The following is a 23574-nucleotide window of genomic DNA, read 5'->3' as shown; positions in this document are numbered from 1 at the left end:
CTTATATTTGCAATCTGCCCATATAGAGGTCTCCTGGTCAACCTCCTTCCCACCCCCATTGAAGAACCCAACCAAGTCTATGCCTGCTTTGCATCAGCAGCCTTATGGGACATTGGCCTGAGCTTGTTAGATGCTTAACATGGGCTTGCTTGTCTTTGTGAATTGGCCATCCTTTTGTGGAGTCAGGTTAATTGGAGCCTATTTCAGTGGAAGAGGTCCCAGAGCTGTACAAGCGAAGAGAGAAAGACCGTATGCTCATTTGGGTCATCAGGGGTTGTTTTTTGTGCTGCTGCTTGTCGGTTTTGCAGGTGTGATGGAGAAGAAGACAGAGGGTTGTGTGGGCTCCACAGAGCTTCCTCCTTGTGAGGATCGTGGTTGCCAAGGGAGCCTGGAGTATTCCCGGGGGACCTGCATTCTTCTCCTGCTCCCTCTCCTGTCTTCCTTTCCACCCACCCTTCCACACCTTCAGAAGATTCTGCGACTCTGCAGCATGGCTGCAGCAAAACACATTTCCTTTGAATAATGCACCCACGCCCCCAGCCCATCAGCCTGTGTGTGTGTGTGTGTGTGTGTGTGTGTGTAAAAGAGAGAGAGAATGAATCCTTTGCCTGCTGAAAGTCAGTGCGCAGTGAATGTGTGGAATTATAAGCATGTATTGAAGAGGCAGGAGAGAGGTTTGGTTCGGACAGCAGGAAGCCAGCAGCCCTGCCCTCTGAATTATGCACAAGGTCTTACTTTATCGTTCATGCTCTTCCGAATCCCCTGGACTGCAAGCCAAGGTTTTCGGCTTTCAAGCGTGGCTTTCGAAACCCTCCTCCTCTCGCCTGCCTTTGCCAAGCTTGCCTGTTAGCTCCGCTTCAGCCCTCCCACCTGCGCAACCCACATCATTTAAAGTTGTCCTTGGAAAGCTGCGGTCAGCGAAGGTTGCCGGGAGGGAAGGGATGAGTTAGGAAAACAGCCTCCCAGCAAATGAGTAAAATAGCCATAAGTTAAAAGGGGGGGCGTTGTCTCTTATTTCATACTCCTCATGTGTTCCACCCACATTTGCAAACTTAAGTCTGAAGGAAGCTGAGAATGAAAGGGGGTGGGGGGGAGTCAGGCATCAAAGACCCCAAAATACCCCTTCCCCACTCCCAGAGGACTTGCATTTATTTTATTTTATTTAGTGTGTTTTTATTTTTATTTTTTAAAAAATCTTGGTTTACAAAAGTATGAGCATTGTCTCTTTTTTCTTTTCCAAGTAACATTTATACAGATCAGTTTCGTTTGTTGAGACATTAGTGCTACAATAGGAAGAAAAGGGGGAAAGAGGTGGAGGGTGGAAAGGCGAGTAGGGGTGGGGTCAGGTGGCCATGTTTCTATTTTACTTGGGTGGGGTTTTGTGTCAGCATTGCTTGTGCAGGTTCTCTGCTATCTGCTTGTGTTCCTTTGGTGGTGAGAGAGGTTGGGGTTGGTGTAGGGTGTGGTTGTTCTTTTGTGATTAACTGTGGTGCGCTTTGTTTTCATGTGTGAGTGGGGTGTGTGTGTGTTTTGGATTAGGTTAGCCATATTGATTCATATGCTGTTGGCGGATTCTTGTCATTGTCTTGTTGGGCTATGTATGTGGTAAAGGGGAACCATACTGGGGTGAAGGCGTCTTCTTCTATTTGTCCCCGTGCCAGTTTCAGTTTATTGGTTAATTTTTCTAGTAGGGCTGTTTCCCATACTATTTGGTACCATTGGTCCATTCTTACTCCTGACAGGTCTCTCCAGTGTTTGGTTATGATTATTTGCACTCACTTGTGGTGGGTTTCGAGTGGGGAGGAGCTTTGAGCGAGTGATTCCTTGGCTTGATTTGTTAACAATGAGGCGTGGTAGGCATTGGTTGGCTTTCAGGGGGTGTCAACAGCCTCTGAGTCCAATTTGCACAAACACACATAAACAAGCTTGGAGAGTTGGGCAAAGGTCCTTCTTTCACCTGAGCTCAATCCACTGTGGTATAGAGGTTAAAGGAGATTAGATTAGGACGAGGGAGACCTGGCGGAAAATTGGAAAACAGACAAAATACCAGAATTACTAGAATGGAGAGCCTAAATTTGCGAATTTGCGGAAATCGCAAAGTTAACAGCATCAATTAGAAGTTGTCCTACTCAAAAATTTTATAAAGAGTGGGAATGAGTAAAGGTCTATATGAAAAGAGTTGGTTTTGGAGCTTCAAAATTAATATGCAATAGCTTAAAGGGCACAAGGACATAGGATAATATCATAACAAAGATTGAACAACAAATATAAACAGAAGGTAACGCAACAAAAAAAAACCTGTATGTATGGGTGGAAGGAAGCAATGGGTCTTGGGGGAGGGAGATGAGGGAACTAATTGAAAAATGGTTAAAGATATATATAGGATTTAAGAGATTGAGAATAAGGAATTAAAACAAGGAAACAAACATTCAGGAATATTAAAATAATAGAATCTGAGAAGAGATTAGTCTAAATGAAAACATGAGACTCAAGGTTTTACCATTTATGATTTTATTTTGGATGTGAAGTCTTTATTTGTAAAGATTGTACACTAAATGAATAAAACAATAAAATGCAAAATAAATAAATAAATAAATAAAAGGACCAGGGAGACCCCGGTTCAAATACCTGTCTATGAAACCCAGTGGGTAATCTTGAACCAGTCTGCCAAACCTGCTGTGTTGTAAGAGGAATCACGTATCCCGCCTTTGCCCCTTGGAGGCAAAGGTGGGCTGGGAATCTAGTAATGAATAAGTAAATACAAACCCCTGGCAATCGCTTTCAGCTGACCTGCTCTGAGCTCATTGCTTCTCTCTCTCCAGATTCACCTGTATGGGTTTTCTCCTTGCTTCCCCCGCCACAAACTAAGACAGCCTTCTTCCCACCCCTCCGCGCCATGGCTGTCTCATGCAGTATACAACTCAGTGCTGTAGCGCTGCAGAAAGTCTTTTTCTAACAGGATCTTGGTCTCCTTCCTGCCTCTACAGGGAATTTGCCAAAGAGAGAGAGAGAGTGGAAAATCGCCGGGCCTTCATGAAACTGAGGAGGCAGCAGCAGATTGAACGGGAGCTGAACGGCTACCGGGCTTGGATAGATAAAGCAGGTGAAGTAGATCTGGGGTCAGGGTAGGATGTGGAGTCAATCCAGCTGTCAGCTTGGAACAACAGCAAACCGTCAGGAGAGAGCCAGAGCTGCCGACGACTGAAACCTGTGTACACGGCCCATGCCCTTCTGTGCCCTGAAACTGCCTTCTTTTAGTGCGCAGTTTGCAAAACCATTTTGGGAAATTTAAGTCCTCTTAATGGGGACGTGGGTGGCACTGTGGGCTAAACCACAGAGCCTAGGGCTTGCCGATCAGAAGGTTGGTGGTTCGAATCCCCACGACGGGGTGAGCTCCCATTGCTCGGTCCCTGCTCCTGCCAACCTAGCAGTTTGAAAGCACATCAAAGTGCAAGTAGATAAATACCTTCTCTGGCGGGAAGGTAAATGGCGTTTCCGTGCGCTGCTCTGGTTCGCCAGAAGCAGCTTAGTCATGCTGGTCACATGACCCGGAAGCTGTACGCCGGCTCCCTCGACCAATAAAGCGAGATGAGCACCGCAACCCCAGAGTAGTCTGCGACTGGCCCTAATGGTCAGGGGTCCCTTTACCTTTACCTTTAAGTCCTCTTAGCAATATTACAGTATTGCATTCTCTTTTTTTAAAAAAAGTTTTTATTATTAAAATAATTCAGCATTAATACACATTTATTGCGAATATACAAGCAAACATTTCATACAATACTTAAAAATATTTAAACATACCTACACTCAATCCCACAGATAATTCCTTTTCCCATCACCATCCACCACCCCTCACCCCACCTTTGAGTTAGACTTCCAATCTACTCAATTGCATTCTCATTAGTCTGGAATCAAAGTATTAGCTTAGTAGTTCAAATTAAAATGTGAAGTTAATTCAGAGCTCCATCCTATCACTGTTCCTCTGCCCCGCTGCCCCTTAGGATTTCTAGATCACAATGCTGCTGAAGTCATAGCTGGCAGAATTGCCCCTTGTTTGCAACTCTCAGTGGCGCAGGAGTCTTTCCAGGGTCTAGGTTTGGTAACCCATACTGACTGCTCCCTAGTCCTGAGACTGTTCCACCTGACTTTCCCTCAGGTTCCTGCATCCCTTCCCCTTCCGTGTCTCTTCCCTTCAACTAACCTGCCTCCAGGTTACCTGTCCCTTAGGTTTTCCATCTTCCGGTGCCTCCTTCAGTCAGTTTCCTTGGCCTGCTTTGCACAGCAGCTCCTAGTGCCTGTTGTGTCAACGATCCTTTCTCACCTAAACTTCTACGGTGAATACTTTGTTGCTGAGAAGTTGGAATGTTTGTGGACATTCCATAGATTTGTACTAGCTCGTTCAACAAATGTCAGAGGCTTCACTGCCAGAAATGAAATATCACGTTGGTTGCCACTGAAGTTTTGTAGTGTGTGGAATGCAGTTATATTGCAAGCCATAGACGTATACTGGATACAGTTTGGAACATAGTGATAAAACTCTTCCATTTTCGGTCACATTCCGTGAGTTTCTTGAAGTTTTGTTGTTTGAGGGTGGCTTTTTTAGTTTGTTGGCTGAGTGCTCCCTAACTGTACGCCTCTTGCGTAGGAGTGCACACCTGCCTTTTGTTTTCTATGTTGCTCAAATATGCTGTGCCATTTTTAAAACTATATCTTCAGCTTAAAAGACATTTGGAATTCACATAAAACCTACATAACATGCTCTTTTTTAAAAAAAAGAAAGAAAGAAATACGCAAGTGAACAAGATTCTTTTTCTCCCCACAAGGTAGAATAGATGTGGACAAATGGTCCTACCACAGCCATGATGTGATTAGTCTCATATCGCCAAATAATATTGTCCCTTTTGTTTTGCTGATTAGATGGTTGACAAATATATTCCTAAACTTCTTTTATTATCTTTTTGCATCTTTACATAGAGGAAGTCATGCTGGCTGAAGAGAACAAGAATTCTGGCACATCGGCATTAGAAGGTAAGTGGGGGGACGCACCCTGAAATTTGATATCCATGGGGAGATGCAGAATGCTTCTTCGGCCTGCTGCTTTTTCCACTAGGCTACTTTCCCCACATACGGGTGGCACTGTGGGTTACACCACAGAGCCTAGGACTTGCCGATCAGAAGGTCAGAGGTTTGAATCCCTGCGACGGGGTGAGCTCCCGTTGCTCGGTCCCTGCTCCTGCCAACCTAGCAGTTTGAAAGCACATCGAAGTGCAAGTAAATAAATAGGTATCGCTCCGGCGGGGAGGTAAATGGCGTTTCCGTGCGCTGCTCTGGTTTGCCAGAAGCGGCTTAGTCATGCTGGCCACATGACCCGGAAGCTGTACGCCGGCTCCCTCGGCCAATAAAGCGAGATGAGCGGCGCAACCCCAGAGTCGGCCATGACTGGACCTAATGGTCAGGGGTCCCTTTACCTTTACCTTTTACTTCCCCCACATGTACAGCTGTGCTGCCTTGGCAAGTTGGGAAAAGTGGGCGGGAATGGGTTGCAAAGAAAAAAATGATGGGTCGGGGAAGGGTTAAGCCAAAATATGTTGGGCATATTGCAAAAATCAGGAACTTGTCCTTTTCCCATGTCATCTGTGAGACGTTTCTCTTTTTTGCCCTTCATTCTTGGATGTGTCTTGTTTATGGTGTGTCTTTCTTATAGTAGCATATTAACATGATGATTTTTTTTTTTTGCCTTTCCTACGCCCTTCCTAGTTCTCAGGAGGGCGACCATTAAAAGGAATCGGACAGAAGTCATGAATCGTGACTCCAGCGATGAGCGTGTGGATATCTCCTCTGTCGGTAAGATGCAGACATTCAATGCCTGTCCTGGGGGCTCTTGCTCCAAACCCAGGTCTTCATTCATCTAAAGACACCACTTTTGTGCCTCTGACCAGTGGTGAACGATAATACTGCTCCAAAAGGGGTGAAACTGCAACACCAAAATGAAATCAGAAGAAGCATACTCGGAGTCAAGTGTGAATTTCATACTCTTTGTTCAGCTCATAGTAGCAATAAATGAAACTTTCCCCCAAATGTCTAGCTATATATACATTATTTACACAATGGTTAGCATGGTTGGCTAATTCCGGGCTGCTCCTGTAGGCCAGTCAGGTTGTGGATTCACTTCCTCCAGAAGCCTGATTGGCTGCTCCTGCAGACCAATCAGTTTGTTGATTCACTTCATCCAGGAGCCTGATTGGCTGCTCCTGTAGGCCAATCAGGTCACTGTTTCACTTCCACCTGGAGCACGATTGGGTGGCTCCTGTAGACCAATCAGACTGCTGCATTTTGGATCCTATTGTTCTAGGATTCAGCTCAGTACATAACAAGCAGGGATGGAAGTTTCGGGTCCAAGATCAAAGTTTCGGGACATGATCCAGCTGGGCAAAACCACTTGAGGGTGTGGGCAGGTGAGAGGCATGGCCTGCAGAGGGGGGCGTGGGCTGGACAGCATTCCAAGGGGAATATTCCTATGCAACTCTTAGATGTTCAAAAGCTCCGTTCTCCTTTGCGTGTGGACTCACCCTAGAAAGAAGCGTTGGCACAGGATCATCCAGGATTTTGTGACTCCTTCAAGTGAAAAGCAGAACATCTCATTTTCATTCTGTTATCTTGGGGCTGGCAGGAGGACATGCCTTCGTTCTGGAAGAGAGGCACAGAACGAGGGAATAATTGCAAACCCTTGATTGAAATAAGTTAACCACACCATGCTTTCCAGTAGCTGCCCCCGACTTGATTAACACAGAGAATAAACAATTTCTCTTGCAGTTTTGGGAATGGTGTGTTACGGGCCTGATGCTATAGATTTGCAACCTTGGACTTTTATTTTTTTAAAACTATTTTTGTTAGGCAGCTCTCAGCATGGGTATTGCTGCAGAGTATAATAAAGTAGACGTTTTTGTCCCAATATCTGGCGTACCAGAAAAGGACTCAAATTCTGCCTTGACTTGATAATTGGCACTAGTATTCCTTTGGGTTCTTTAGCTTGGAAGTTTGCAGTGTGATTTATTCTTCGCTCTTTGGAATACTGTGTGTGTAAACATATGACGGAGATACTATCTCTGTTTTGTAATAAATACATGGTTTGGGCGATTAACTGCATCCTTCTGGGAATGAGAGCGATAATGTCTGAAGTGCTGTTTAATGCTTTAAAAATCAGCTTATTCCCCCCCACACTTGAGCTTTCAGGATGAGTTTCAGACTAGTAATTACTCTTTTAAAAAAAACCACAGGAAATGATTGTATGCATATAGGGAAAGGTCTCACAAAGCTCAAGTTGGCCAGACTCTCCTGGAGATGGTATTTAGGGGTCAATATGAGCTCAGGTAGCTTGCTGAAATTCATGGCTCCTATGGGCTCAAACAAATGTTAAACCCTAAAGCACTGAATGAGGAGAAGCTGGATTCTAAAAAATCATAATTTTGTCCTCATTAATTGATACATACACAGACCAAAAGGAGGAAGCATCCTGTTCCCTTCTGTCCAAGAGAGGGCTATCATACAGCCAGATCTAAATTTTGCCCAAGCTTGTCTATAGCAAGTGAGCAGGGAGGGAACAGGATCTGACCGTCTTTATTTTAGCTGTGGCTTGAAGCTTCCTGTGCCTGACTTCATATGAATCAGATCAGAAGAATCTTTATTTGCATCAGCCACTAGCCATAGCAATAAAATAAAATAAAATGTACCGAAGATAGAGTTAAAAACTTAACTATACAAAGTACATTTTGGAGGTTTACATCCAATAGTAGATCTTATTCTAATTGCCCCCACTAAAAGCCTTGCAGTTTTTGCTGTCACCTGATCATCTTGATCTGCTAAAAGAAAGGACACAATAGGGATGGTTGAGTCAGCCGACATGGACAATAGTAGAAGGGTAATAACCTCACTTGGGGACGCGGATGGTCGACAGTTCAAATCCCCGCGATGGGGTGAGCTCCTGTTGCTCGGTCCCTGCTCCTGCCAACCTAGCAGTTTGAAAGCACATCAAAGTGGAAGTAGATAAATAGGTACCACTCTGGCGGGAAGGTAAACGGCGTTTCCATGCGCTGCTCTGGTTCGCCAGAAGCGGCTTAGTCATGCTTGCCACATGACCCGGAAGCTGCACGCCGGCTCCCTTGGCCAATAAAGCGAGATGAGCGCCGCAACCCCAGAGTTGGCCATGACTGGACCTAATGGTCAGGGGTCCCTTTATATTTTAATAACCTCACTCCTCAAATCTTTATAAAAAGTGCAAGTCACATCAGCCACTGACTCAGTACTGCCATCTCCACATGGACATAACCGTTCTTTCTGGTGGAGGTTTTTGAAATTGACCCTCAACTACAGCCGAAGACAGTATATTCCATTTTCGAAAGTGAAAGCGTGTCTGTATTTTGGAATGGTTAAATTTTGCAAATATGGTGCCAAAGTGTCAAAATGACTAGGTGGAAAATAGTCATACCATGGACAAAATTTCCTTAGCGTCTCCAAATTATTCTGTCGCTCGATATCGTATAGGTGCTGTCTAATTAAATTGTTTGCTTTACTGAAGCCCAGTGTCAATAACTGTTGTAGTGATGAACTGGGAAAGTAAAGCTTTCGGTTGACAATTTTAGCCCAATTTTAGACATCGTGTACGATATCAGGTACAGGAACAGTGGGCACACTTTGCCCAAAAAGTCCTGGAGAGCCAACCTCCAATGACTGGCAGGCCTGAATAGGCCCAACCCTGGCCTACAGCTTCACAGTACTTCCTTGCATCCATAAAGCACTGAGACAGCAAGGAGTTTGTCTTTAGAATCATAGAATCATAGAGTTGGAAGAGACCACAAGGGCCATCGAGTCCAACCCCCCTGCCAAGCAGGAAACACCATCAGAGCACTCCTGACATATGGTTGTCAAGCCTCTGCTTAAAGACCTCCAAAGGAGGAGACTCCACCACACTCCTTGGCAGCAAATTCCACTGTCAAACAGCTCTTACTGTCAGGAAGTTCTTCCTAATGTTTAGGTGGAATCTTCTTTCTTGTAGTTTGGATTCATTGCTCTGTGTCTGCTTCTCTGGAGCAGCAGAAAACAACCTTTCTCCCTCCTCTATGTGACATCCTTTTATATATTTGAACATGGCTATCATATCACCCCTTAACCTCCTCTTCTCCAGGCTAAACATGCCCAGCTCCCTTAGCCGTTCCTCATAAGCCTTTGACCATTTTGGTTGCCCTCCTCTGGACACGTTCCAGTTTGTCAGTGTCCTTCTTGAACTGTGGTGCCCAGAACTGGACACAGTACACCAGGTGAGGTCTGACCAGAGCAGAATACAGTGGCACTATTACTTCCCTTGATCTAGATGCTATACTCCTATTGATGCAGCCCAGAATTGCATTGGCTTTTTTAGCTGCCGCGTCACACTGTTGGCTCATGTCAAATTTGTGGTCAACCAAGACTCCTAGATCCTTTTCACATGCACTGCTTCTCTCTTTTGTGAAATGTCCTTGGCACCATTTATCTCTATTGACATCTCCCGTCTTTCTTTTCCATCCCGTTGCAGGCACCCCCCTCGCTCGGGCCAGCATCAAGAGCGCCAAACTGGATGGCGCCTCGTACTTCCGACACAAGGAGCGGCTCCTGCGCATCTCTGTCCGCCACATGGTGAAATCCCAGGTGTTCTATTGGCTCGTCTTGAGCATTGTGGCCCTCAACACGGCCTGTGTGGCCATCGTCCATCACAGCCAACCTCCTTGGCTCACGCACCTCCTCTGTAAGTGATGGGGTTCTGTGTCATTGATACCTCGCTAATGCGGCAGCAGCAGAAAGTGGAAGAACAAACCCTTCCCCAGAGCCAAATGCATATGTAAGCAAGGGAATGTTTCTTCCAGGAAAATTCAGGCACAGGGCCAGTGTGGTGTAGTGGTTAAGAGCGGTGGACTCGTAATCTGGTGAACCGGGTTCGTGTCTCTGCTCCTCCACATGCAGCTGCTGGGTGACCTTGGGCCAGTCACACTTCTCTGAAGTCTGTCAGCCCCACTCACCTCACAGAGTGTTTGTTGTGGGGGAGGAAGGGAAAGGAGAATGTTAGCCGCTTTGAGACTCCTTAGGGTAGTGATAAAGTGGGATATCAAATCCAAACTACTACTACTACTACTACTACTACTACTACTACTACTACTCTTCTTCTTCTTCTTCTTCTTCTTCTTCTTCTTCTTCTTCTTCTTCTTCTTCTTCTTCTTCTTCCCTTCTTGGTTCCATCTCTTCAAGGAACTGGCGGCTCCCAACCAGTCTTGGCTGCTTGTGGTGCCTGATCCTGTTCCGACACAGGTTTCAATCAGAAATATACCCCAGTGAAGTTGTTTTGTTCAAATAAAATGGCACAAGGCAGGATAAAAGTCTCCTTTTCTATCTGCATACAGTAGTACCTAGGGTTACATACGCTTCAGGTTACAGACTCCGCTAACCTAGAAATAGTACCTCAGGTTAAGAACTTTGCTTCAGGATGAGAACAGAAATCGTGCTCTGGTGGCGGCAACAGCAGGAGGCCCCATTAGCTAAAGTGGTCCTTCAGGTTAAGAACAGTTTCAGGTTAAGTACAGACCTCTGGAACGAATTAGGTTCTTAACCCGAGGTACCACTGTATTTGATAGTTAGCATGCACCACAGTGGTGAGTGTCAAAGAGCACTGGCTGCTTTCAGAGATTTTTTTGACATGATGTAAATGTATTCACATTGTTGTTTGGCACGTTCGTTTCTTTAGCTGCTCCTTCGCTGCACCATGTTTTCTTCTTTCCCCTCACTGCCCTCAACCACATTTACTATCACTGCTGTTAATGTGAGTGGTTTTGTGGATGATGTCATGATGCGTCTTCTGGTGTGGTGGACGCATCATGGATGCCTCAAAACCAAAACATGTGGGCCAGTATGGTGCCCAGAGGAAGCAGCAACCAGGAGAACGAAGGGATGCTGAAAAGCACTGAGACAATGTGAATGCTTGGCGAAGTTAAGTTGTTTTCTTCTTTTGGTTAATTTGGCAGCACGGAATGTGATTGTTTCCGAGCTAGTATTCGAAACTGGCGAATATTCAGCACAAATCTGCTCACTAATGAAAGAGTGTTAGACTCTTTATATTTTATGAGAATCCTCCGGAAAAATAATCTCTCAAAGGACCTGTTGATGGCATTGCGTGGCTATTCCCTCCCCCCCCCCCACAGGTGGAATAAATAAAGACAACGGACACAGAAATTTAGGTTAATGGGCGTAAATGGCCACAACTTTATTGATTACAGGTCAGAAGGGTATTGGCTTTAGGCATTGGCCCCTAACCGACTATCCGGTCTAACCGGGAAGGGTTAAACACCAACAGGGGGAGCCACCCGAGATGCGTATCCCTAGGCGCTCCCCGAGGGGTTACCGCTCGGGGGCGCGCTTTAGGCCCTAGCCTCCGTAGGTTTCGGACGAGGCGTCGCCCCTCGGAGTCCTTTAACGAACTACCCTTCAAGCATTGGGGGAGGTGATGGCGTTCCTCCCCCCCAACCTCATTTGCATAACAATACCCCGGCCAATGCCTACCGCCAAAACCGCGTCAGCAGCTAGGAAGAAAAGGGGCGAGCAGAGGGCTGCCCCGACCTTATGTGGCCTCTGGAAGGCCCGCCCCTGCCGCCAGCCGATTGGCTGGCGCTGCAGGGGATGCAAATAAGGGAATCCCTTATGTGTGGGCGGGGTCGTGAGCCCGCAACCCCCCCTCCTCCTGAAGTTCGGAATGGGCATTCTACCATTGTACTGTTGAGAGTTTATTAATTTATTGTCTGTGTGTGTGGTTTGGGAATTGCACGGTCAGGGGAAAAAACAATGTTGTCCAGGGTTGTAAAGACTGCGGAGAGAATAATTGGGTGCACTCTTCCCACCTTGGATCAAATCTATGCTTCCAGGTGTCATAAGAAAGCTGCAGAGATAGTGCAGGACAGTGCGCACCCTGGAAATTATCTCTTTCAGCTTCTGCCTTCTGGAATAAGGTACAGGGTTATAAAGACTAGGAATAGCCGCCTGAGAAACAGGTTTTATCCAAACGCGATTTTGGTTTTAAACGCAGTGTAAGGTAGTCTCTGTGGGAGTATATTGTATTTAATTATGGGATATCAGAGTTTTTAGGGGGGTAACCAGGCTGAGATAGCTGGGATAGCAGGCTTGTTGGTTTTTGAATGTCTGCTGTAGATTTTTTTCAGTTTCGTTGTTCTGTATGGGACAATGACAATAGAGATTATTGTGTCAACTTGAGCCCTATCCACACAATATATTTTCTGCAGGTCAGTAGCCACTCCACTGTGCCTCTCACTTGCAAGATCTTCTCTATAGTGTTCCAGTTTTGCCCACATTAGATGGAAATAGGTGTGCCGTCATTTTATTTATAATTGTTCTCATGCATAAAGGGCAGCAGTGACGGTACGCAGAAACAAAAATCTCAAAGTCTACAAATTAAATACAAAATATAATAGGTAAAAGGTAAAGGACCCCTGCACGGTTAAGTCCAATCAAAGGTGACTCTTCTCACTTTCAAGCCAAGGGAGCTGGCGTTTGTCTACAGACAGCTTTCCAGGTCATGTGGCCAGCATGGCTAAACCATTTCTGGTGCAATGGAGCACTGTGACGGAAACCAGAGTGCATGGAAACACTGTTAACCTTCCCGCCGCAGTGGTACCTATTTATCTGCTTGTGCTGGCATGCTTTTGAACTGCTAGGTTGGCAGGAGCTGGGACAGAGCAACGGGAGCTCACCCTGTTGCAGGGATTCGAACCGCCGACCTTCCGATTAGCAAGCCCAAGAGGTTCAGTGGTTAGAATACAGTGCTACCCACTCCCACAAAATACCCACTCCCACAAAATACCCACTCCCACAAAATACCCACTCCCACAAAATACAATATATGACCACAAAACCATTATGGAGGGGGTTTAAATGATACATAAATATCTTGTCTAAATCTTACTTTATGGTTCTAAGTGTACTCTAATCATTTGTCTAAGACATCACCCTGACATACCCTTCTTGCCACTTCTTGCAATGCCTCCTATTCTCTATTATCCATTGTGCATCAAATAAAGTCCCACCATACATCGCTAAAATCCTGTGGGTGTGTTTTTCATTGTATCAAACCTGAGGATAAAGTGTTTTCTCTCTCTCTGATATTGCTATACGCCATGTGTTTCCACACCAAATCTTCAAAGACACATTATCCAGGTTTTTCCATTGTCGTGCTATTGTTTTTCTAGCTGCCAACAAAAAAAGCTTCATCAGAATCTTATGTTCTTATTAGATCCTATAAATATTGATAAGATTTCCAGACAAGATTCTGTGCGTATGTTGGTGCAAAGAACAAAACATATTTTATAAGGGAAAGGTAGTAAAAATGTTATCTGCTGCCTGAGCGTATCCTGAATCTATATCTTCTCCCAGTCTGGCTGATGGTACGAAATTGGCTATTAATTTCATCACATTTATTTAAACCCCTCCACAGTGAAGCCTGAAACGACAGTAAACTTTCTTCTGTGGTGTTATGTAGATGAATGTTTGAAGCTTTTATGTTGTTTTAGTTTTATATCAGTTTCAATTTTAGTGTTATATTTTTGTGTTGTTTGGGGTTTACTTTTCATTTTTTAAAACCCCCAGCAACTGGTAAGCACAATATTGCTGGGCACCATTTTTTAAAAAGCTTATTCTGGGGGGGAGTTGTTGGTTCTGAGCCCAGAAGAAAGGACCATTAGTGGTGTGACAACTGTCAGTCTCCCCCAGGCACAAGCACTGCAGCAACCTTTTTAATTGCTACAAGTTTGGCTGGGCCGACCACAACATTGTTTAGAGAGCCCTCACAAAAAGCTGCTGTTGTATAAAATAGGAGGCTGACAAAATAGCTCTAGCAAAACTGACAAGGAGGTTTCCTGGGGAACTGAAGTCCCTAGGTTAAAGCTTTGTTTCCAGCTACAGTGGTGCCCCGCAAGACGAATGCCTCGCAAGACGGAAAACTTGCTAGACGAAAGAGTTTTCCGTTTTGGAGGTGCTTCGCAAAATGAATCTCCTATGGGCTTGCTTCGCAAGATGAAAATGTCTTGCGAGTTCCTGCGGGGTTTTTTTCCCTCCACCCCTTTTTCTAAGCCGCTAAGCCGCTTATCAGCTGATCCGATAAGCCGATAAGCCGCTAAAAGCCGCTAATAACGCTAATCCTCTAATCCGTCAATGGGCTTGCTTTGCAAGACGAAAAAACCGCTAGACGAAGAGAATCACAGAACGGATTCTTTTCGTCTTGCGAGGCACCACTGTATTTGACCAGTTCACACCATCAAACTAATCTCTTGAAGAAAGGTCAGGCTAAGGATGGGCCAACCTCAACCTCATGTGGTCTATTTTTATTTTATTTTATGGAGCCTGTGTGGTTTCACCAATGCATTTTAAGTGTGGTAAAGAGCTCTCTGCAGAAGGCACGATCTGTGTTCAGTGATCCTGAATGGGCACCATGGTTAGGAAGGAACGTAAGACGCATCTGGTTGGGTCAAAGGTCCAACATTCTTCTCAAGCAGGTACCAGGTGGTCAACTAGAAATTGGTCCGTAGTCTTTCTGCCCCACGCAGGGAAGTTGCCTATTTCTATTCTCACCACCACATTTTCCTTAGAAGCTGCAGCTACAAAGATGGCAACCAAGTCCTGCTCCTGTGGCCTGGTTCATGTTGTGTGCCTGCATGGGGAGAAATTTCTCAGCATGAACCAGCTCTGGGTGGGTCCATCATGTAGTGCTGTGAAGTTTTGTTGCAATAGTGGATGGAGAGAAGCAGAGATCCAATGAACACACCTGAATTTCTTTCTTTCAGACTATGCAGAGTTTATATTTCTGGGCCTCTTCCTCCTAGAGATGTCCTTGAAGATGTACGGGATGGGGCCCCGACTTTATTTCCATTCTTCTTTCAACTGCTTTGACTGTGGGGTAAGCACTGTGCAGATAAGAAGCAGAACAGAACAAGTGCGAATGGCAGAGCGGGGTAGAAGATTCTCTGGGGAACTGCACTGATGTGTAGAAGATCCTGGAAGGGGAGAGGGGGTGGAAACGTGGTGTTATTGTAACACCTCCAAGAGCCAAATTACCATCTTGTCAGTGCAGGAATTGGCGGAGGAATTGCAGTCATTTGAATGAAACAGATTGTTCATTCATATATTCACTTCATGGAGTCCACAAACATGTCATTTCTTCCAGCTCACTTTTTTTAAAAAAAAATATTTTTATTAAACAATTTCAACATAACAATTTATCAATCCAAAAATTCGATTTCATTATTTTTCCCCTTTCCCCCCTCCCTCCCCCTCCCCCCCCAGGACTTTCCTCAGTTCCCCTCTCTGGTTTCTTTGCACATATTGTTCTCTGCATATTATAAAATTGAACATATCCTTGCCTTGTCTATCATATATTCAACTAATAAATTTGTGGATATTTATTCAAAACCTGCCAAGGAGTCCAAGTCATTTTGTTGTCTTTCTAAGTAGTTTGTAAAAAGTTCCCACTCTTCCTTAAAGCCACGATTGTCCTTGTCACACAGTTTATATGTCAACTTGGCCAATTCCGCATAGCTCATCAATTTTTCTTGCCACTGTTCTTTCCTTGGGATTTCCTCGTTCTTCCATCCTTGTGCTAACAAGACTCTTGCCGCTGTTGTAACGTACATAAATAGATTTTTTATTTTTCTTGGCAGGTCTTGTCTTACAATCCCTAACAAAAATGCTTCTGGTTCTTTTGCAAATGTCATTTTAAACATTTTTTTCAATTCGTTATATATCATTTCCCAATATTTTTTTACTTCTCTACATTCCCACCACATATGATAAAAAGTACCTTCTTTTTCTTTACATTTCCGGCAAATATTTGACCCGGTTTTGTACATTTTTGCTATTTGTACTGGTGTGATATACCATCTGTACATCATCTTCATATAATTTTCTTTCAAAAGAGAACAATCTGTAAATTTCAGATTTACTTTCCACAATTTTTCCCAGTCCAGCTCACTTTTTAAAGTCTCTTGTCAGGGAGACTTCGCTGAGAGAAGATAGCTGAGAAGGTGGTTGAGATGTTGGTTGGATTTGCTCATTTACGTCTTTCCATTCATAGGTGATTCAATTGCTTGTTTCTTCTGTATGTGTTTGATGACTCAGGTCACAGTGGGAAGCATCTTTGAAGTGGTTTGGACGATCTTCAGACCTGGAACCTCTTTTGGGATTAGCGTCTTACGAGCCCTGCGACTTCTAAGGATATTTAAAATCACAAAGTGAGTGAAACAAACGAGCTCGTCCCTGTTTTTTTCCCCTAAAATGATCCCTGAGCAAATGTCACCCCCACTTTTCCTTTTGTCGCCCTGTTGTTCCTCCTTGTTCCATCGACAACCCAGTTTCCCCGTCTCATTTGTAACCTATACTATTTTTAAAAAAATAATTTTAATTGAATGGTTTTATGTTACAAAAAACAATGCAGCCATACTACCACTAAATATAATTAAGAAATAAAAATTACATACATCAATATTTAGTTTGTTATTTGTTATTTACCATCTTATTTCCTCCCAAACATTGCATATGACAACACACATAAGTGCAGACACCCACACACCCACACCCGCACAGAAAATGATAATAATGAAAGTAAATATTTTCCCCCTTTTATCTTCCAAAATCTTTTCTTCAACTTTGACTTCCTCTCAAGTCCCTTTGCATATGTTTTATCTTACATTTGAATGTACACAAAACAATAAACCTTTCTATATAATTTTTCTAATACATTCTGAAAACATAATAAATCCTTAATTGTAATCCACCTCCTTTTAGTTCCTTTATCACTCGAATGCTAGCACGGAGTGAAAACTATTATTGTATTTTTGAACATATTTTTATAAACATCCCATTTTCCCACTAATTTTTGCTTTGAGTTTCCTCTGAGTTTACTTGTCAATTGAGCCGTCTCCACCAATTTCTGTAATTTGATTTGTAATTTGATTTGTAACCTATACTATTGATAGCGTTTAATTCACCTGGCTAAGTAGCTAAACAAAGCTAAATAAAGAAAAACAAATTGGACAACACTGATCAAATAATGGAAACTCCCCTTCTGCCCCCGACACACAGGCATGCACACACCTGCTGGCTAACAAAAGCCAGCCCAAGTTGAAAGAGCATTGCAAAGCTTTAGGAAGCATGTTACAGTAACATCTGGATTTTCCAGGTATTGGGCTTCCTTGAGGAATTTGGTGGTCTCACTGATGAGTTCTATGAAGTCTATTATCAGCCTCCTCTTCCTCCTTTTCCTCTTCATTGTAGTCTTTGCCCTGCTTGGGATGCAGCTCTTTGGTGGCAGGTAAGTAGATGGCCAGGCCATGTTTGCTTGTTTTTGAAATGCCGACCAGTATATCAGAATATTTCATAAAGCTGCCTCACTAGCATTCACCAGATTGTTTATCCATAAAGCTACTTGCTTCTTTTCAAGCACTCTAAGGCAATTGCTTGCTTTATTCCTCCTGGCCTATTTGTACTCAATGCTTTTTTCTGGGGGGATGCATGCCCCTAAACATTTTGTGAATCTAAGTTTGGCCTCATTGAGGGGCAGTATTTCAATCTGAGTAGGAAAACGAGAGTAACCCCCCCCCATTTTTTTTAATAGAAACAACAGCACTGTTCCTACTGATTTCTGGAGAGAATTACATGCCTTGGTTGCATGCGTTCTCCGTGTCTGTAGGTTTTTGCTGCACAGGCATTGAATTAACTCATCGCTGCAGAATTTGGCGTTCCTAAGAAACGTTCCACCTCGCTGTTGTAGGGTTTATTGCCTTCACTCCTGTAGAGAAAGACTTTAAAATGTGTAGGCCAGGCATAGGAAAACTCGGCTCTCCAGTTTTTTGGGACTACAATTCCCATCATCCCTGACCACTGGTCCTGCTAGCTAGGGATCATGGGAGTTGTAGTCCCAAAACACCTGGAGGGTCGAGTTTGCCTATGCCTGGTGTAGGCCATGTATCTGATCCCAGGAAAGCAGTGCTAGATCTGGACAGTGCTATCAGGGACCAAGAGGTGGAACTGAGGGTCTTACACAAATCCCTACTGTTCTCTATCGCTCCTGTTGCTAAATCTTGTTCATCTTTTCTACTATTTGCTCTTAACTTTCCCTCCATTCTCTTCTGCCACCTTGTTCCACGTGCAAAAAATACATAGAGAATTATATTGAATCTTGAATCTTGGTTGCAGAATAGAGTATACAAAGTAGATAAACATGTGCAGGAGAGTGGGATGCAGAAATACACACCACTTTCATAATATCTATGTATAAATTACCAAAATGACAGTAGCAGGAGACGAGATAGAGGGGAGGACAAGGAGGTTGGGTAAATTAATCTGCTGGTGGGCCAGAAGAAGAAGCTTGTTATAGCTTGTTTTTTTGTTTTTTTACTTCTTTACAGATTTAATTTTATGGATGGGACTCCTTCTGCAAACTTTGACACCTTCCCTGCAGCCATCATGACAGTTTTCCAGGTATAACTCTGGGGGCGAGGAGCCTGCAGCTGAAGAAATGAGCTCAGATGCCTGTGTCCTTTAGTAATGCTTCTTGTTTAAGTAGTCGGCTGTCATTCAGGGCAGGTGATAGGAGAGACACGAGGCAGCCTCTGAAAATGGTAATCAAGTTCTCACCCTTCCCGTCAGCAATGTGTAGTGCAGCTTAGTGTGGGGAAATGATGTCCAGGTGAAAATACAAAATTCCATGTTTGCTATGTGAGCAAGGGGTTAAGACGCATGGAGTTGCCTGTAAATTCCTAGAGGGCACTTTTGTGAGGCCACATCCTCTGCTTGCCCAGGCAGGAAGGAACATACCGTAATTCTTATTAATTCCTCTCGCCTGAGAAACACTCTCTTTCTCATCACGTAGCCTTAGGAGTAAGATGCACTGTCTATGTTCTACCAAGCACAGATGCCATCTTTGATCTGAACCATGTGTTTTGTAATCTAGAAGTATATTTTGCCTGACTTGTTTCACATTTTAAGTTGAGTCTGCATTTTAAGCAAACAATATTTTTATGTCCTTGCATTAAGGACTTTGATGTTGTTATTTATGCAGAGGGATAAATAAATGGGAAGATTCTATCTGCCAGAGGCAACCTGGATAATTACAGAAAGCTACAGAAAGTTTGGTCCCAAGTTTCCATGTGAATGTTGCAAAGGATGGTATATTTTTAACTCTGCCAAACTAGATGCTAATTTTACTCAAGTGTGTAAGTGGAAGGATAATTGATAAATAATATATACCATCCTGCCTCTCAAAGCTATCCCAACAGTTAGCTCATGTCCTAACATCATTAAATGATGCATTTCCCAGTCCCTACGAGGCAACCACATAGGGACGCGGGTGGCGCTGTGGGTTAAACCACAGAGCCTAGGACTTGCCGATCAGAAGGTCGGCGGTTCGAATCCCTGCAATGGGTTGAGCTTCCATTGCTTGGTCCCTGTTCCTGCCAACCTAGCAGTTCGAAAGCACGTCAAAGTGCAAGTAGATAAATACCTTCTCTGGCGGGAAGGTAAACGGCGTTTCCGTGAGCTGCTCTGGTTTGCCAGAAGTGGCTTAGTCATGCTGGCCACATGACCTGGAAGCTGTACGCCGGCTCCCTTGGCCAATAAAGTGAGATGAGTGCCGCAACCCCAGAGTCGGTCACGACTGGACCTAATGGTCAGGGGTCCCTTTACCTTTATGAGGCAACCACACGCAGAGAAATTGTACTACGCATTGAAGAGTAACGTGTAATATTATGTGCACTTTGTGTGGAGAAGGCTGTCTTGCAACCAATCTGGTGGCCCTCACTCATCACTCATCTGTAGAGGTGTGTTGTTCTGTAACAACCCTAAGTGAATGTTTTACACATCCTTAGTCAACACAGGTCAAGAGCAACCCCAGAAAGAACAAAAACTTACTGATGCATGAGGAGCTCTTTTGAAGCAACCCTGCATACTTAACTTGTGTGAAAAAAGGTAAAGGTAAAGGACCCCTGACAGTTAAGTCCAGTCACAGGCGACTCTGGGGTTGCGGCGCTCATCTCGCTTTACAGGCCGAGGGAGCCGGTGTTTGTTGACTAAAGCTGCTTCTGGCAAAACCAGAGCAGCGCATGAAAACGCCGTTTACCTTCCCGCTGGAACAGTACCTATTTATCTACTTGCACCTTTTGACGTGCTTTCGAACTGCTAGGTTGGCAGGAACTGGGACCGAGCAACGGGAGCTCACCCCGTCGCGGGGATTCGAACCTCCAACCTTCTGATCGGCAAGCCCAAGAGGCTCAGTGGTTTAGACCACAGTGCCACCCGCATGTGTAACATCCCTCAAATCTGTCCTGAAATCTTCATACATGGTATGGTTAATGCTACTTCAACCACCTCCTGACCAGAGTAGCCACTCATAATCTCTTGTCATTTCAGAGTACCTCTGTTAAAATAGACTTTCTTTCACTTCTCTGATCCTGTCACCCATTGACTTCATTTTCTGCAGTGGCTCCCTTTTGCTTTGACATTCTCCTTTTCTTTATAACAAAGCTCTCCATGCCTCATTCACTCACCATATTCACACTATTCTATCTTCCCCTAATTCTGTGCTCCATAGAAGCGCCTCTCCTTTCCTTTCCTTTCCTTGCTCTTTCTTCTGAATCTCCCACAGCACTTACACACCTGGCTGGAACAGCCTAGTCTTCTCTGCTGAGAGGGATGTGTCCTCTCTTTCCCTTTAAATGAATCCTTTCTCAAAAATAACTCCTTGAGCTAAAACTTCCAAGGAACACCACCTTGACATTGCAAAGACTCCTAATGAGAGCAAACTCTTCACTGTCTCTTCCTCAGAGCCAAGGTACACAGCCAACAGAAGGCCCTCAAACCCTCTGGACCATATTTTGAAAGTGTGCCAGAGGACAGGAGAGGGGGCTGTTCAGTTGCACAAGTTGAAGTCTGCTGTGTGAGCAGAACAGTAGAAATGGATATTGTAATGGGTATGAGTTACTCGTGCGTAAACTGGTGCCTTTCTCAGTTAATTTGCCTTGTTAAAGCTTTCTGACTGCACAGTCCCTTCTCATGGTGGCTGCCTCAGTCACTCGCAGAATCCGTCAGTGGGCGTTTCTTGAACCTCTTCCAACATAAAAGTTGTTTGACACCCAGTCTCCTCCTCCTCTCACTGCGCGGGAGTCTTCTGCGCAGGGAAGGCGTGGGTAGCGGAGGACCTGGGCTCTCCTCACTGATGTCCAGTGAAGAGTCCTGGAGCCCTCTCTCCACTTCCCCCCATCTGCCTCCCTTTATCCCCGGTGTTGCGCTGATTGGCTTCCCCCTCTACTGAGCTGTTTCTCCCCCTGCTGCTGGGTCCTTCGCCAGCATCATCTGGGAGCCTCCCCTTCGCCTCTCGCTCCAATGTCAGTTCCCTGACAGATATAAACCGGGCTGGACTTTGGTAATCTTTGGTGGTATGGTGCACTGAGCGAGGCCAAATTTGGTGCCCCCAAATGGATCTTCTCAATGATGGATCTTCTCAATTTTGTGTCCCCTTGGCCCAGCACCCTGTACGGGGGAACCACCTACTGGGATGTACTGGAAACTGTGTTTGTACTTTTTCTTTTTTATTTGGGAGGACCATTCGGAAATTAGAGTTTCCCCCATCTGCGGCCTGAAGTTGTTCAGTGCAGCTGATTCTGTAGTTTTAGCTCTCAGTATTCTTTTATTATGTCTATGTGTGGCGCTGTGGGTTAAACCACAGAGCCTAGGACTTGCCGATCAGAAGGTCGGCAGTTCAAATCCCCGTGACGGGGTGAGCTCCCGTTGCTCGGTCCCTGCTCCTGCCAACCTAGCAGTTCGAAAGCACGTCAAAGTGCAAGTAGATAAATAGGTACCGCTCCGGCGGGAAGGTAAACGGTGTTTCTGTGTGCTGCTCTGGTTCGCCAGAAGCGGCTTAGTCATGCTGGCCACATGACCCGGAAGCTGTACGCTGGCTCTCTCAGCCAATAAAGCGAGATGAGCGCCGCAACCCCAGAGTTGGTCACGACTGGACCTAATGGTCAGGGGTCCCTTTACTTTACTTTTTATTCTTTTATTGAGCTTTTCTTTGCCCCCACTTCCAAACCGTCTTTTCTAAATTAGGCAGTAAGATAGTAAGGCCTCTGAGGAAGGACTGTACCCCTTTTTACAGTTCTGACTATTCTTTTGCCTTATTGTTATATAAGAAAGGCAGAATTTGGGGCCAAGGAAAAATGGATGGTTAGTTAGATGAAGGAAGGAAAATGTGCCTTCCTTCTTTATTTCATTCCTTCCTTTTTTTTCCTTGGTGTCATTTGTTTCAGTGACTTAGTAGGCTCTCCATAACTGAAACATCCTCTTCTGAAGTGTAAAATAAGGACGTTGTTATAAGAGCTGCTTGTTTGTTTAGATTTTGACAGGGGAAGACTGGAATGAAGTGATGTACAATGGAATTCGCTCCCAAGGTGGCGTCAGCTCAGGAATGTGGTCGTCCATCTACTTCATCATCCTCACACTTTTTGGAAACTGTATCCTTCCTATTGCTCTGCCATGATGGTGGTTCTGATGTGATATTTTGAAAATTTCAGCACCATGGAGAGAAGTAGCCTGAGAACACTTCTGTCAATGTTGCTGCATTTTCTTGGATTTTTAGAGTCAAAGAGGAACTGCATTACCAATCTCTACACCAGGGGTTAGAAACCTTTTTCAGAAGGGGGCCGGTCCACTGTCCCTCAGACCTTGTGGGGGGCCGGACTATATTTTGGAAAATAATAATGAATGAATTCTTATGCCCCACGAATAACCCAGAGATGCATTTTAAATAAAAGGTCACATTCTACTCATGTAAAAACATGCTGATTCCTGGACCATTTGCAGGCCGGATCGAGAAGGTGATTGGGCCGGATCCAGCCCCCGGGCCTTAGATTGCCTACCCATGTTCTACACAATGGTTTGTTTGTACCAAAGTGTTGCCATGGTCGGCTGCGAAACAGGAGGGGATGGGAGGAAGAGTTGCAATTTCTCCCCAGGCAATTTTTCTAATCCATTTTTTTTAATCTCCCACTAGGAGGGAAAAAATTCCTTTGTAAAAGTAGCAGGAGAGGCCCAATTTAAAAAATAAGAATACTTGGAGGGGGAGGGTTATGTATTCCCCACCCTCCTCCATCTCCCTTGATCCAGAAGTTGAATTTCAGTTTTTAAAAGCTCTGTGGCGACTGATAATGCATCTCCTGGCATCTTGTCTAGTTTGAATTTTATCTTGACTTGCTGCTTGGCCCAAATGACTGTCCTTTTAGTCATAAGCAGCCCATCCCCTTCGCTCTGCCATATTCCTGAGTCTAGGCACCAGGAGACACTTGTAGAAGTGGTCCTGTGTTTGAAATCATAGCCCTTGGGTGGGTGAGGCTGTTACCATTTTTCTGTGGTTGGCAGGATCCCATGCCAAACTGACGATATTTGAAGGAAAGATATAAAAGGAAGGTCACATGGGATATAACCACATCATTTTGCTAAGTTTCT

The 23574-nt window shown here is 44.6% G+C and overlaps 1 protein-coding gene across 1 annotated transcript in view; it reads left to right on the top strand.

Annotated features, from left to right (window-relative positions):
- CACNA1E (calcium voltage-gated channel subunit alpha1 E) overlaps window positions 1-23574 on the top strand; it is a gene marked incomplete at its 5' end in the record, with an annotated part of 230218 nt that overhangs the window by 81124 nt on the left and 125520 nt on the right. Inside the window, 7 exons of the mRNA XM_082227021.1 lie at window positions 2988-3103; window positions 4975-5028; window positions 5758-5844; window positions 9569-9778; window positions 14868-14980; window positions 16198-16310; window positions 17258-17389. Of these exons, the coding sequence (XP_082083147.1) occupies window positions 2988-3103; window positions 4975-5028; window positions 5758-5844; window positions 9569-9778; window positions 14868-14980; window positions 16198-16310; window positions 17258-17389 (825 nt within the window). The remainder of the gene's footprint in view (window positions 1-2987; window positions 3104-4974; window positions 5029-5757; window positions 5845-9568; window positions 9779-14867; window positions 14981-16197; window positions 16311-17257; window positions 17390-23574) is intronic.

Source organism: Podarcis vaucheri (genome assembly GCF_965113315.1).
Source record: "Podarcis vaucheri genome assembly, chromosome: 6".
Lineage (NCBI taxonomy): Eukaryota > Metazoa > Chordata > Lepidosauria > Squamata > Lacertidae > Podarcis > Podarcis vaucheri.
Note: the sequence above shows the minus strand (reverse complement) of the source record. Positions and strands in the feature narration are given on the sequence as shown.